Source organism: Dreissena polymorpha, chromosome 2 (assembly GCF_020536995.1).
Source record: "Dreissena polymorpha isolate Duluth1 chromosome 2, UMN_Dpol_1.0, whole genome shotgun sequence".
NCBI lineage: Eukaryota > Metazoa > Mollusca > Bivalvia > Myida > Dreissenidae > Dreissena > Dreissena polymorpha.
The window spans coordinates 114898336-114912107 of record NC_068356.1 but is presented as its reverse complement, the minus strand read 5'-3'; the positions used below and the strand labels follow the sequence as shown (position 1 = coordinate 114912107).

The 13772-nt window shown below is 36.8% G+C and overlaps 1 protein-coding gene and 1 long non-coding RNA gene across 4 annotated transcripts in view; both read right to left on the bottom strand.

Moving 5' to 3' along the window:
* Positions 1–297: 297 nt before the first annotated feature.
* LOC127868550 (zinc finger protein 252-like) lies at positions 298–13757 on the bottom strand. Of its 3 annotated transcripts, none has more exons than XM_052410405.1 (5): positions 13677–13757; positions 8200–8317; positions 7674–7824; positions 6770–6850; positions 298–6561 (listed from the first exon to the last, which is right to left on the bottom strand). In XM_052410405.1, the coding sequence occupies exons 2-5, from the start codon at positions 8290–8292 to the stop codon at positions 3317–3319; spliced, it is 3570 nt and encodes a 1189-aa protein (XP_052266365.1). In that variant the 5' UTR covers positions 8293–8317; positions 13677–13757; the 3' UTR covers positions 298–3316. The 3 variants fall into 3 exon arrangements, with proteins under 3 accessions (XP_052266365.1, XP_052266362.1, XP_052266363.1); XM_052410402.1 differs by lacking the exon at positions 13677–13757 and adding an exon at positions 8446–8575; XM_052410403.1 differs by lacking the exon at positions 13677–13757 and adding an exon at positions 8446–8575 and having other exon boundaries at positions 6770–6841.
* Positions 298–13772, bottom strand: part of LOC127868587 (uncharacterized) — a 32097-nt gene continuing 18622 nt past the window's right edge. The window contains exon 2 of the long non-coding RNA XR_008044187.1: positions 298–2432. This is a non-coding gene — a long non-coding RNA (uncharacterized LOC127868587). The remainder of the gene's footprint in view (positions 2433–13772) is intronic.

The window sequence follows — 13772 nt, the reverse complement described above, 5'->3', positions numbered from 1 at the left end:
ATTTCAAATTGAAATATGATTTTATGCATTTTTTATGCAGATTACAAATTGAGTTATGATTTTATGCATTTGTTTATGCATACAACAAACATTTCCGAATCTGAAACAATTTTTTTTTAATTTGTCAATTGACCAAAATGTGAAAAGGTCTCTTTTTAAAGGCCAATGTAACTGTTCCTAAAATAGAAAAATGTGTTTCATGTGAATATCTCATTTTCAAATAAAGTTATGATTTTTAACCCTTTAGCATGTATGTTAGTCAATTACATGACCAATAACTTTAATACAAACGCAAAGCAGGTTAACAGGATGAGTTTTTTTATTCTTCAATGCATTAATTTAATAAAGAAAAACTACAACAAAACACCCATCATATATAAATTTGCAGGTAGCTCATACCAATTTAAAATGTAAAGAAAATATCAAGTGAACCAATACAGCACCATACATTAAGAAAACCCAGATAGTACAATAAACCGCTTAAAACCATATCCATTACTTAAAGCATGATACAATAACAAATAATAAACAATAATTCAAAATAACCATGACTTACAACAGTCAATGAGATGTATAACATTTATTCAAATATCATTAACAAGTTACCGGTATTGTATAAAAAAAAATCTTATAGGTTTACATAGATACAACCAAAGTGACAAAAATTAAAACTTTTCTTGGCTCTATTTCAAAACATGTTGATTTATCAAATAAATAAATCTTCCTTGCACATGAAAATATGTCTTTAACGGAAATGATGATTTTTCCAAATGTTCGTAATTAAAATACTTGTACAAACTTGTATCAAGTTTGATTTAAAACTGTTGCAAATTATTCCTTGAAATATGACCAACACCAGTGACATGAACATATCAACAAACTTCTTAAGAACTGGAGACCCAATAAATGTAATGAATAAGTTAAACTTTCATTGATTTAAAAAATAAAAGAACTATATTTTCATATTTTCTACAATTGAAATTAAATTCAGTTTTATACAAAGAAGTGATTTACTTATTTCATGATGTGGGTTTCATTTATAACTCCTCAACAAGAAACAGTAATGAAAGTGCATGTATTTCTTTTTGTACTAACAATTACTTTCACCAACAAAATTATGTATCCATGATCTTGCATATCTGAAAAAAAGTATATATCATAGTAGGCATAACAACTTCACTCCTTAAACTGTTGTATCAACTTTTATAGCATGCATGCATTAATTGGTTCACATAGAAACAAATATTTTCAAAATAAAGTCACAACACAGAAAAGCACAAAGATACAACTATTCCACATTCTCTTCATTATACTACACTCAAGAAAATATGAAATGTTGTTTCACAAATAAAAACTTACATATGTAATCATTACAATACATAATTAAAATTATTGTTCATTAAAAATGACAATAATATAATTATAACTGTCTTTTATCAAAACTAGGAATAATCTGGTTGTTTCTGCATGCTGTTTTAAGCCTGCGTGGGCTTAATACCGGTAACCTCCTGTGAGATACAAATAGCTGCAAGCTACTTCCAGTGTACAGCATAGCAAATACACACAGTGATGTGAACATTTTTAATGAATTTGAGACCTGGGATAGAGGCAAGTGATGATAAAATATAACTTATGCCTAACAATGAAATTTGTTCTTTTTGGTTCAGTATAAATAAACCTCACTCTATCAACTACCATTTATTCAACGCTAACTTTAAATTCATTACAAATCAAGCATCCATCAAATTGTAAGTCTAATTTTGTAGTCACTGTCGCTGCAAGCAAAAAAGTCCATGTAACTGCACTAATTTGTCAAACCTGTATACTTATAGCATTATACAACATAATGTGTAATAACCTGGATGACAACTTTCCCACTATTTTAAGTTTGCAAGATATTCTTTCACAATAAATGTATAAATATCATGGAAAATCATTATTTTAGAACCAAAAGTAACTATCAACAAAAAAATAAAGGATCAACAAGAGATGTGTTTGTCAGAAACACAATGCCCCCTATTGTGCTGCTTTGTTTTTTTTTTACCTTTGACCTTGAAGGATGACCTTGACCTTTCACCACTCAAAATGTGCAGCTCCATGAGATATATCAAGTTGCTATGTTCAATATTTCGAAAGATATCGCAAAACTTAAACCAAGGTTAAAGTTTTGGGACAGAATGACAGACAGACAGGCCAAAAACAATATACCCCCGATCATTCGATCCAGGGGCATAAAAAGTTATGATAAAACTTAAACGAAAGTTAAAGTTATAGGAAAGAAAAATACAATGATATTTGACCTTTGACCTTGAAGGTTGACCTTGAACTTTCACCACTAAAAATGTGCAGCTGCACGAAAGTAAGTAAGAGATTGAATGGAGAAATGAAAATTACAATTTTTTTAAATTTTGACCTTGAAGGATGACCTTGACCTTTCACCACTCAAAATGTGCAGCTGCACGAGATACACATGCAGGCCAAATATGAAGTTGCTGTGTTCAATATTAAAAAAGTAATGATAAAACTTTAACGAAGGTTGAAGTTTTAGGAAAGAAAAATACAATGATATTTGACCTTTGACCTTGAAAGATGACCTTGACTTTTCACTAATCAAAATGAGCAGCTACATGAGATACACATGCATGGTAAATATCAAGTTGGTATGTTCAATATTGCAAAAGTTATCAAACTTTAACCAAAGTTAAAGTTTTGGGACAGAATGACAGACAGGACAAAAACAATATACCCCCGATCTATCGATCTGGAGGCATAAAAATCTTAACTAGGCTCTAAACAAGATCTAAGTAATGTAAATATTACATGGCTACTCTGAGCTCTTACAAATAAATACATGTTTTGTCTTTCATAGGCACAAACAAACAACAATAGCTATGCTGAATAGGTTCATTTAAAAGCAATAAAAGGGTTAAGTTAGGAGCTGTTGAATCTACTATAATTCCTTTATCAGATACAATTGAGCCCCGTTCTAGAAAGAAGAGGTTTATGCATTTGTGTAGTGTCTTACCAGATTAAACTGTGCAGTCCGCACAAGCTTATCAGATACGTCTTTTTCCGCTCTATTGTAATTTTGTTAAATGGAACATTCTCTTCAAACAATCCATGTTAAGCAGAAAGTAATGTCCCTGATAAGTTTGTGCTGACTGCACAAGCTTATCTAGGATGGCACTTTACGCACATTGGTTAAGCCCCATTTTCCCAGATTAAGGCTCAATTAAATTTTGTGCTCAACCACTGACATTGTAATCAATTTGCATTTTCTTCCTTTGTATAGATTTCCATTCAGACAGCTGGCAATTTATTTATCAGGGCAGCACAAGCGTGTGTGTTTTCTGAAAGTGCTGTTATCGCGGAAGGCTTTCTTACAGCTTGGACATGAGAAGGGCATCTCCCCTGTATGGATCCTCTCATGCCTGTCCCGGCCGTACTTGTTGTGGAACTTCTTCATGCAGTACTTACAGCCAAACTTGCGATCCATGTGGATCAATGTGTGCTGTTTCAGGATGTGTTTGTTGGTGAACACTTTGTGGCACAGGGGACAGGTCCTCTCACTCTCATCGCCACTATTTTTCTTCTTGTCAGACTTGCCAGGGAGCTGATTACAGGTAAGTGTGCCTAACCCCTGTGGGATCAGAGTCTGAGTAGTCAGTAAACCTACAGGAGTGGCTGGTTTTTGTATCAGAGTTGTAAACTGAGAGTCCTTGCTTACTGTTGCAGCTGTATGAATGCCTGACAGATTCTGAGTGGAAATATGAGTACCCGGATATGGAATGAAGGCCATGTTGCTGCTTCCTGTATTCTGTCGGGAGACTGCAATGATTGTATTTGAACCAACATCTTTGTCAGCAATGACGGAAAAAATAGATGATGGTGTTGAAGTGGATGTCAATAAAAGTTTGGCTTGGTTTTTCCCAGAAATGAAACTATGCGTTTCTGCTTGGAGAAACTGAGCTTGTGTTTGCAGAGGTTGAACAGTTGACTCTACTTGTGTGGTCATGGGTTTTTTGTCTGGGTCTCGACAACCGTTCGAGATGTGCAACTGACATGATGCTTTGTCCTTGAAAATAGAATAACAGATGGAACACTGTATATGGCTAAGATAGGTCTCGGACTCACTAGATGTAGAAGAACTGTTTACCACTGATTGACCAGCAAGGTTATCTTGTTGAGGCTTATCCACTGTGAGAAGATTCAGGCAAATTTTACCGCATGATTGTTTAATGTGATCAATGCACAATAATTCAGTATGAAAGAATGAACAACATTTAGCACATTTGTACAGGTACTTTTTCTCCTTTGCAACTGCTGGTTTACATTCTTCAGTTTCTGTGTGTAACCTGCTGTCCGACTGACCCTCATTGACTGGTTTTCCATTGTGGATTGTATTTGTGTGCTGAAGAAATGCTTGTTCCTCTTCCTCGTTGCTCTGCTGATATGGCAGACTAGAGGCAGGACCTGACAGACAGGTACTCCAAGAATCACTGATAACGGCTGACTGACTGTCAATAACTGGCAAAATACATGCACTAGGATCACTAACTTCAGAACTAGAAGTACCATTAATGCTGATACTGGCAGCACTATCCATATTCCCCGCAGACAAGTCAGCTGAGATATCATTTGCAGCCACAAAAGGTGGCATGGAGGTTGCCATTTCTAGTGAATTGTCTAGTGCAGTTGCTGTATAATCAGAAAAGTTACTGGTATATATATCTTGAGATGTTTTCACAGAGGATTTATCATCTTTCTTGAAATGGGTATTGATGTGTCTAATGCAGCCATAGTTGTCAGCAAACGTCTTGTTGCACATGCTACACTGCCAAGGTCGATCCCCCACATGGATGCGCTCGTGACGGATAAGACTGTTCTTTGTGGATAGCTGCTTCCCACAGTAACGACACTTGTATAATTTCAACATGCAGTGGAACTGTAAATGTTGCTTCAAAACAGATTCTTGCTTAAACTTTTTGTGGCAAATTTTACATTTGGCTGGTGATTCAGGAAGTGGTTTACCATTAAATGTTTTTCTGGCAGCCCATGTCTTTTTCTGCGTTTTTAGACTTGAAGGAAGAACAACTACCTGGTCTCTTGAGTTTGTCTTCAAATCTTTTTGTTCCTGAATGTTAGATTCCATTTCATTTACTAAAATTTCTGATTCCTCTGGAAATTCAGCGGAAATAAAATCATGATCTGATTCAATGGCCCTATCAGGAAGGTTTCTTTCCACGAATTCAGTCTGAAACTTTTCATCTAAGACAAGACTTTCCATGATAGAGGTAGATGTAAAGTTGTTGTCATGACTTTCACCCATGTTTGTGAAATCATCTTTTTCAGTACTTGACATGATGTCTTGTCCAAATGCAGAGCCAAGCAAGTTAGAGACCTCTGATTCCTTGTCACTTTCATCCAGTTGAAGATTCAACTGTCCCCCAAATATCTCATCTTCAGCGGTTGGAATTGCAAAATTCAATGGAGCATCAAACTCTTTTGCAGCATGATACTCATTTTCAATACCACTCACTAACAAACTGTATTCAGGTTTTTTGTCTTTCTCTGTCTTTGCAACTGCGGCAGTCATGGCAGTAACAACTTTCTTACCCTGAATATTATGAACTTTCTTCATGTGAGTTTTACAGTTAGCTTTGTAATAGAATGATTTGGAGCAGAGGTCACATGAATACGGTTTGATTCCCGTGTGTGTTTTGATGTGCTTGCTCCAAGCACTGCCATCAGAGAAGCTACGAGTGCAGGCCACACACTTGTAAGGTCTCTCCCCAGTATGAATCCTCCTGTGGCGTATATAACTGTACCGAACACTGAAACGTTTATTACAATATTCACAGGAAAATTTCTTCACCGAGTGTGAAAGCATGTGATTTCTCATGGCTGCTTTTGTTTTTGACAGTTTGCCGCACGTGTTACATGACTGTCCAGCCGTCGTATCAGAGTTCTTGTCTAGCTTCTGTGTTGAAAAGAAGTGACTGGTTTGATGAACTCTCAAAGAATACTTCTCATTAAAAGATTTCCCACACAGGTTACAGGAGAATTTTTGCACCTCACAGTGACACTCTTTGTGTCTCTTCCAAGACATTAGGTCTGTAAAGGACTGATTGCAAACTCTGCATTCAAATATTTTGTCTGAGCTTTGGTGTTTGTGGTTCTTAACATGCTTCAGGTAACTCTTTTTCATGGAGAAAATCTTGCCACAGAAGCTGCACTTGTAAGACTTTGCCATATGGAGCCTTGTGTGCTGCTCCAGAGTTTTGTAGGACCGGAAATTTCGACAGCATACTCTACACTGCAGATTCTTCTTCACTCCAGACTGGTCCTTAGGATCTTTTTCACTTGCATCATGGAAACTGGCCACTGAAGAAGCACAGTTGTTGCGCTCAGTCGCAAAAATGTCTGAATTCTGAGAGGCTTCATCCAGGTTCTCTTGAGCATCGTTTTCGGAGAAAGAGATTCTCAATGAGTTTGTTCTTTCCCTTGTTCTCAATGGGGAAAACTGTATAGGAACATCTGACGGGCAACTGTTCAGTTCTTCTGGAAAGAGATATAATGTGGCATCATCAATAAAATGTTTTGTTACGAAATATGGTAAGTATCAAATATCATAACCGCAGTCTGGTCAGGAGCTTCGGTGTCTTTCATAAAATAAAGCAAGGTTTTGTTGTAAACAGGGTACCTTCTGCACAGATGGCGTATATGGCCGCATATGGCATAAAATGTTTGAAAATATGTCTTTTGATACCTTTTGCTTCATCTTCCTCCAATTCATCGCCATAGTGACACAGTTCATCAGCAGAACTGGCTGCCACTTCATCTAAAAACCCTACAAAACATTAGAACATTTGGCATGATTTCGAAAACGTTTGCGTAACACTTAAAATGTTCATTATAATTATAAAAAATTCGGATTTTTAAATAAAAAACTGGAGTTCATGTAAAACCATGCACTACAGATGTCTAGAAAGGTCTAACATGCAGGTTTTATTTTAATAACATTAAATAATGAGATCAAATAAAAAAAGATGTTTATGGAACAATTAAAGTTTGAATTAAATGAGTCAACTGAGTTTCCTGATTTGTGATAAGTGTGACTCAGGTATCAATACAACTAAACACTACGCATATCAGGACACAGACATAGCCAATGAAAGGATACAGTTGACAAAAAAAAGGGCCATAATTCCGCAAAAACATGTTGCAGCCGAAATTCCTTTCTTTACTATAATCAGCATTTTTGCTCACTATTTTTGGTATGGTACCAGTACCCTTCAAATTGGGAAAATTAGCTGTGTCATCTGAATTAGGAAATTCATCAATTATGCTGAAAACTCTATAAAACATGTACAAATAATAAGTTGCATATAAACATCAAAGAGGTGAGTGATTTTCCTCGAAATTAGGTTTCTATTGACAGTAAACAACGAGTTTATTAAACTTAACACTCTTTACACTGAAGTCGTGCTTGAGAGTATCAACTGTCTAAATTGGGACTTAGAGCTTCAGGTTCCTTTGGATAACCCAAAAAAATAAATACATTTTCAATGTGTTTTTCTACTATTCTTACACACTTAATGCACACAAAAAATATGTTCGAAATATTTATAAAACTACTTGCAAAGCTTGTTTGCTTATCAAGAAAAACAAACCTGAACAAAAATTTAGGAACTCCTGTTCAAGACAGCTGCGTTTACTCAGAAAGCACTCTGCTCTGTGCGATCCAAACTGTGTGGATGAACCATCTTGTACACTGGCTGTTAACACAAGGGCCTCCTCTCCAGTGGCCGACAAACGCTCAACCTAACAAATGTACAATAAATACCATTTTAAAAGTGATTATTACATCAAGGATTCCAAAAGAGACATGGGGCTTCTAAAAAGGGACAGGGTGGAAAGGGGAACCAGAGTTTTTGTGTTTAATTTCCAGAGGGGCAGAAGGCGGGAGGGCAGGGGCAACAACCATCTATTCTGCAAGTTTCTTGAAAAGTGTTTCAAATATGGCTGAATGAATATCTTAATTAGTAATAAAAAAACATATCTGTGGAGTTAAACATGAAATATCCGTTCTTTTATGAACTTAAAGATCAGAGGATAATTAAAGCTACTTTTTTCACAAGATCTACTACAAACCTGCGAAGGCTCTCAATTATCACCCTGCTATACATGAGTGCTTACCAATGCTTGTAGTTCAAACTTGATGAGTTCCTGAAGGGCCTTCCTGTACTCTGGGGACTGATTGTGTATCAAGTTTTCATGAGAAATTTTCATTTTTATGTGTTGCAGGAACTGTCCCCTGAAAATGCATTAAATTAACAAAATGCACTATAGGGAAATATATTTGTTTTATACATGCATTGCTGACTGCCATCTGAAATATTGCTAATATTGCTTATATAACTGCCAAGTCTGATAAAATATGACCTCTTTTTAAATAAACTCAGACTCAGCCAGACCATCCATTGGACCTCTCACATTAACAAGATCTGGGAAAAATCAAATTCCACTCTTGGCTTCTTTAGATGTAACTTAGAACACTGCCCTGAACCTGCCCTACAACAATTCATCTTGCCTTAGTAAGGACTATACTTGATTAAAGCTCCATTGTCTGAGACCCATATCTAAAAGAAGACAGATTAACAGGAACAAATCTAAAAGCAGACAGAAAGATTTATCACCGATGACAACCATACATGCCAGACGTCCCGATCTTGGCGGGACAGTCCCGCTTTTGGGCCCTTTGTCCCGGCGTCCCGATATGAGACGATTTGTCCCGACATTGGTAAAGAACGATGTAAGGTCTATTGGTTCCCAATAAAATTCGCTATTCAAGCTCTGTTTCGCTAACACTTACCACCGCTAATCCCTTTATTGCCCCCAATTAACAAACTGATTCTACTTCTCGTGTGTACCAGTGTTGTTTATGACACCTTATCAGTGATTTATCGGCTAATTATTGATTATATCTGGCATTTACACCATGGTGGTCTTCAAGATAGTGGTCGCTTATTGCTATCGATAGTTGTATTATAATGAAATAAATGTTGAAAATGTGTTTGTTTTTGTCTTTGTTTGAAACGGTTTACAAAACAATTGTCTTGTAAAATTAATTCTACGTCATTAATGAGTCTTTTACATTCAATGTTTAGTTCCAAAATAGCGGAATAATCTGAATGTGCAATATACCAAAATCGCAACAAACAGTCCAATAAGTGATACCCATCCTGTCTAGTGTAATTGGGTGTAATTGTAATAAAAACAAAGAGGTGCTATGCATGACAGTTTGACCCTACTCCAATTAAGCTAAAAACAACAAGGTGCTATGCATGACAGTTTGACCCTACTCCAATTAAGCCGCGACAATTGACAAGTAAGTTTACTGTAACCCGTACTTTCAGTGTACTGGATAGCCTCCCTTGCGTTAATGTTTGCCATTGAAAGTAATATAATGAGTATTGTTGTCGTAATGTTCCAGATTTTGTACTCTAAAAAGATGAATATTATCTTCGTTGTTTGCTATTGTCTTATTAAATAAAACTGTTATTGTTATGTTTTAGATTTCATGCTTCATATCAGATGTTTTATGTCTTGAATAAAAGTATCAAGAGTTTTTGTTAGTACTATACTGACTACAGTAAAGGTGGAATGATAGATTGTTTAAGGTGTCCTGCTTTTTGGTCAAATGTCCCGACAATTGTTTATGGAATGTCCCGCTTTGGACCTAAAAAAATCTGGCATGTATGATGACAACACTAACAGAACACCAGGCTGTGTCACTAGAATGCTAGAGGATATAATCAAAGCGCTGAAGGCACTGCAGTTGTTCGCTGCTGTCGTCCTTGATTAGCTTGTGCGCATTGCACAGGCTAATCTTATTTGACGTGCATTAAGCCCCGTTTTCCCTGAAAGAAGCCAATATGTACAGATTTCAATGATAAACACTAGACTGGCCAATGTCGACTTACAAGCTGGTATATAAACTCACTGCCAGAGGGTATATACACCAGGCTTTTTCTGCTCCATTTTGGGAATACGCCACACTGGAATTTTGGGAATTTCGCGTCGAGAAAACCTCCATTTTGGGAAAAAATTATTCGCAAAATTGGCTCAATTGGGAAAAAGTATCGCATGTAAATGGTGTTTCTTATATTTCAAAGAAGCCGTTAACTGGTAAATAACGACTGTTTTGATAACTTATTATTAAAATTTAACAAAGTATTATGATTATGTGAGATAAGTGCAGGTTTTTTAATCTGAATTTGGGGAAAAGGCCTGTCCTTTTTTGAGGTGAAAAAAATCGTGTGAAGCGCCGGATTTTGAGGAAAATAAGGAAAGTCTTAAATAATCAATAACATATTTTACAGTTTTTAAAACAAATTCAAGGCAACAGATAATTTAATTATGCAACACTTTCTATTTTCTACACCGGATCAGGTTAACTAATATATATTTTAAGGTAAAAAAAAAAAAAAAAAAATTTTTTTTTTTTGGGGGGGTATTGGGAATTTTTTTTTTCAATTGGGAAAAAAAACAACCAGATTTGCATTGGGAATGGGACCGAATTTCGGACCCGTGGCATAGGGCGGAAAAAGCCTGTACACTCACTGCTAGAGCAGAATCATTTATCGTCTGCTGCAGACAGGCAGCGGTAATCGTCCCTTACAGAGTGAGTTGTGGTTCTTACCGTACTTAAGGCTTCTAAGCACATACTGATTTGCAAAATATGCTCTGTAAATTTAGCTGGCCGCTAACGCGACCAACTAAAAATCACTTAAAAGTCCAACAATCTTGCATTTCACTGTTGGCCTTTTAAAATTGTGTTGGCAACATCATTTTATTATGTCTTATCTACTTGTCAATCTATTTCTGTGTTTGTGTCATACTAAAGAAAAACTTTCTATTCATTTCATTAAATTTGTAACCTTGTTTTGGCTTGTAAAATAATTAAAAGAAATCATTTATTTCTATAATAAAATTCAGATTCAATTCGATTCAATTCGAACGAGCAGGAAATGGTCAGCAACAGAGTCTGTGAGCCAGGCAGAGAACGCGCTCAAACACAAAGACATTGTCGGAGTGACTGCTGTTGGACGTGAAGGAATTGGTGCAAGAAAGGTGGTACTGTGGAGCCGATCAGACCAGAAAGAGAGGCGTGCGATGATCCAGTCTGAAGTCAGGAGAGCGGAAGAAAATGCCAGACAAGCAAGGGCTGTAGAAATGGGAGCGCAGGGAGCATGGACCACATGGGAAACCGCAGACAGGAAAGTGACCTGGGGAGATATCTGGAAGTATGAGCCTTTTCGCTTTTCCTTTCTTCTCAGGTCTGTCTATGAACTACTTCCATCCCCAGCGAATTTGTGCCTTTGGGGACTCGCAGAAGATCAAAAATGCAGCCTGTGTGACAGAGTAGGCACCCTAGAGCATGTTCTGTCATCGTGTACTACAGCACTGACACAGGGAAGATATAGATGGAGGCATGACTTGGTCCTCAGAGAGTTGGCTGACTGGCTAGAGAAGGAACGAAAAAAGGAACGTGGTAATTAACCCCGCCATGGGCACATCGCTTTCGTCAAATCGGGTGAGACCATGAAGACACAGAAACCAACAAAAGCATCAGTTCTTGATGGCACGAGAGACTGGAAGATATAAGTTGACCTTGGTAGAAGGCTTGTTTTCCCAAACGTGGTTCAGACGACCCTACGCCCAGATATTGTACTGTGGTCAGAGACAGGAAAGAAGCTTGTCACCATAGAGCTGACAGTACCATGGGAGGCAAAATGTGAAGAGGCCTACAAGCAGAAGAAGGCAAAGTACACAGAACTCATGGATCTGTGCAAGCAACAAGGTTGGCGTACTTGGCTATTTCCCGTGGAAGTTGGCGTTAGAGGGTTCTATTCGCAGTCCGTGCACAGGCTGATGACAGCAGTAGGAACTACTGGCAGGGAGAGACAAGTGGCTATCCAGAGGCTTAGCCAAGCAGCTGAACGGGCATCAAGCTGGCTGTGGCTAAGGCGAGAGGAGAAGAGCTGGAGGCAATCAACCAACACGCAGTGACTGATCATCACTGTGGGCCCACCGTTATCAGAATGTTCATGGAATTAAAAGGGCTGAAACATTTTAAGACGGCGGCATCCATGCTGATGATGTTGGTAGAGAAGCAGTCTACAACGAAGCACATATTGGTTAGACTGTATTCAAATAAATTTTGAAATCATACAAATAAGTTTTTTGAATATCAGGCAAACATTAATTTCTCTATAATAAATCAATACTGACCTACCGTAAAAAGTTGTGTATAAGGCGCACTTTTTTACCCCAAAATTTCATTTTAAAAACGTGATGCGCATTATGCACAACTACAGCCATGCAAAGACATTTTTTCCCTGTCAGTTACCCAGTTGCGGTAATTCGCATCATTCTGTCCCCTGGTGTTTTAACTGTAACTATGTTAATAATAGTGTTATATTTACGATCTGAATAAGATGGACAAACATTATAAAGTTAACATAAATATTTTCTATCTTTTTCAGGTACGTACAAAAATTGAAATCAAATAAATTTGAAGAAGAGAATGAAAAACAAGGAAGCCATTTTTATTTAAATGTTATTGTTTTCCCACAATATTATACACTACTGTACTAGGGTAACACAATTTATTTGGGGGCACTTGTCGATTTACAATAGTATGTCGGCAAGGTCTTTCCCCGATATATTTATGATTATTTTTCTTGCTTTTCAAATGTGTTAATAAAATTGATGTTGTGTTTGTTTACACATTTTCATACGTCTTGTCAAAATTGAGGATGTGATTATCGAGCAATTTGCGTCACCTGTCAAGTTTTGTGTAGCTGGGCTATTATCAAAACATGCGAACCGGCAAACGGCTTCACACCTTCATTGTTTGTTAATCCCCGGTAATGTCGTATTGGTGTTGAGAAGTTTGAGTCGTTAAAATCTCCTGTCAATTATAGACACTCGAATAGAACGCATGATATCGGCAATGTAAATAAAACGCCCGGTTGTCATGCACGAATAACCACGTGACAATACCAATCGATAATGTCAGTTTCTTAGTTATAACTAATCCATCCGTTATGTGTACTCCTCCATGATAAAATCGTGGACAGTTACTTCGGAGACATATGATGAAAACCTTGATGGTATCCTTGTGGAAAGTGTGCATTTCATGCATAATTCATTTAAATCCAAACATTTATGTTTACGCATATGCTTTAAAAAAACACACAAGCTAGTTGTATCGTATTCGTCTTTAAAATAATTAATAATTGAAGCAATAAAAGAATACGTAAGATCCGCAATGTAAATATAGCGATTTTCAGTTAGCCTGCGGTACGGAATTTTTCCCCCGATTTTTTTGCTTCAAAAACTTTTTTCCCGTTTTTTTGCGCGTTATACATAAATGCGCGTAATACACAACGTTTTACGGTAGTTTTATTTTTGATGTTGAAAAGACAAACATATTGTAAGTGCTTTGTGACCTTGTTTCTTTCATGTTAAAAAGCGTCTGTTGATGTAGAGTACATACTCATGATTATTTCACATGAAACGTCAACTTTATAATATTTTGATATCCATATGATCACTTCTGCTTAAAGGATCTACAAATTTATATTTCACATTAAAAACCTTCATACCTGGACACTCAACCAAAATCTTCATGCAAAAATTTCAGCAAAAACGTTTCGCCATTGCTTGAAATTATGTAGACGCTTGCTTTGAAATGTTTAACG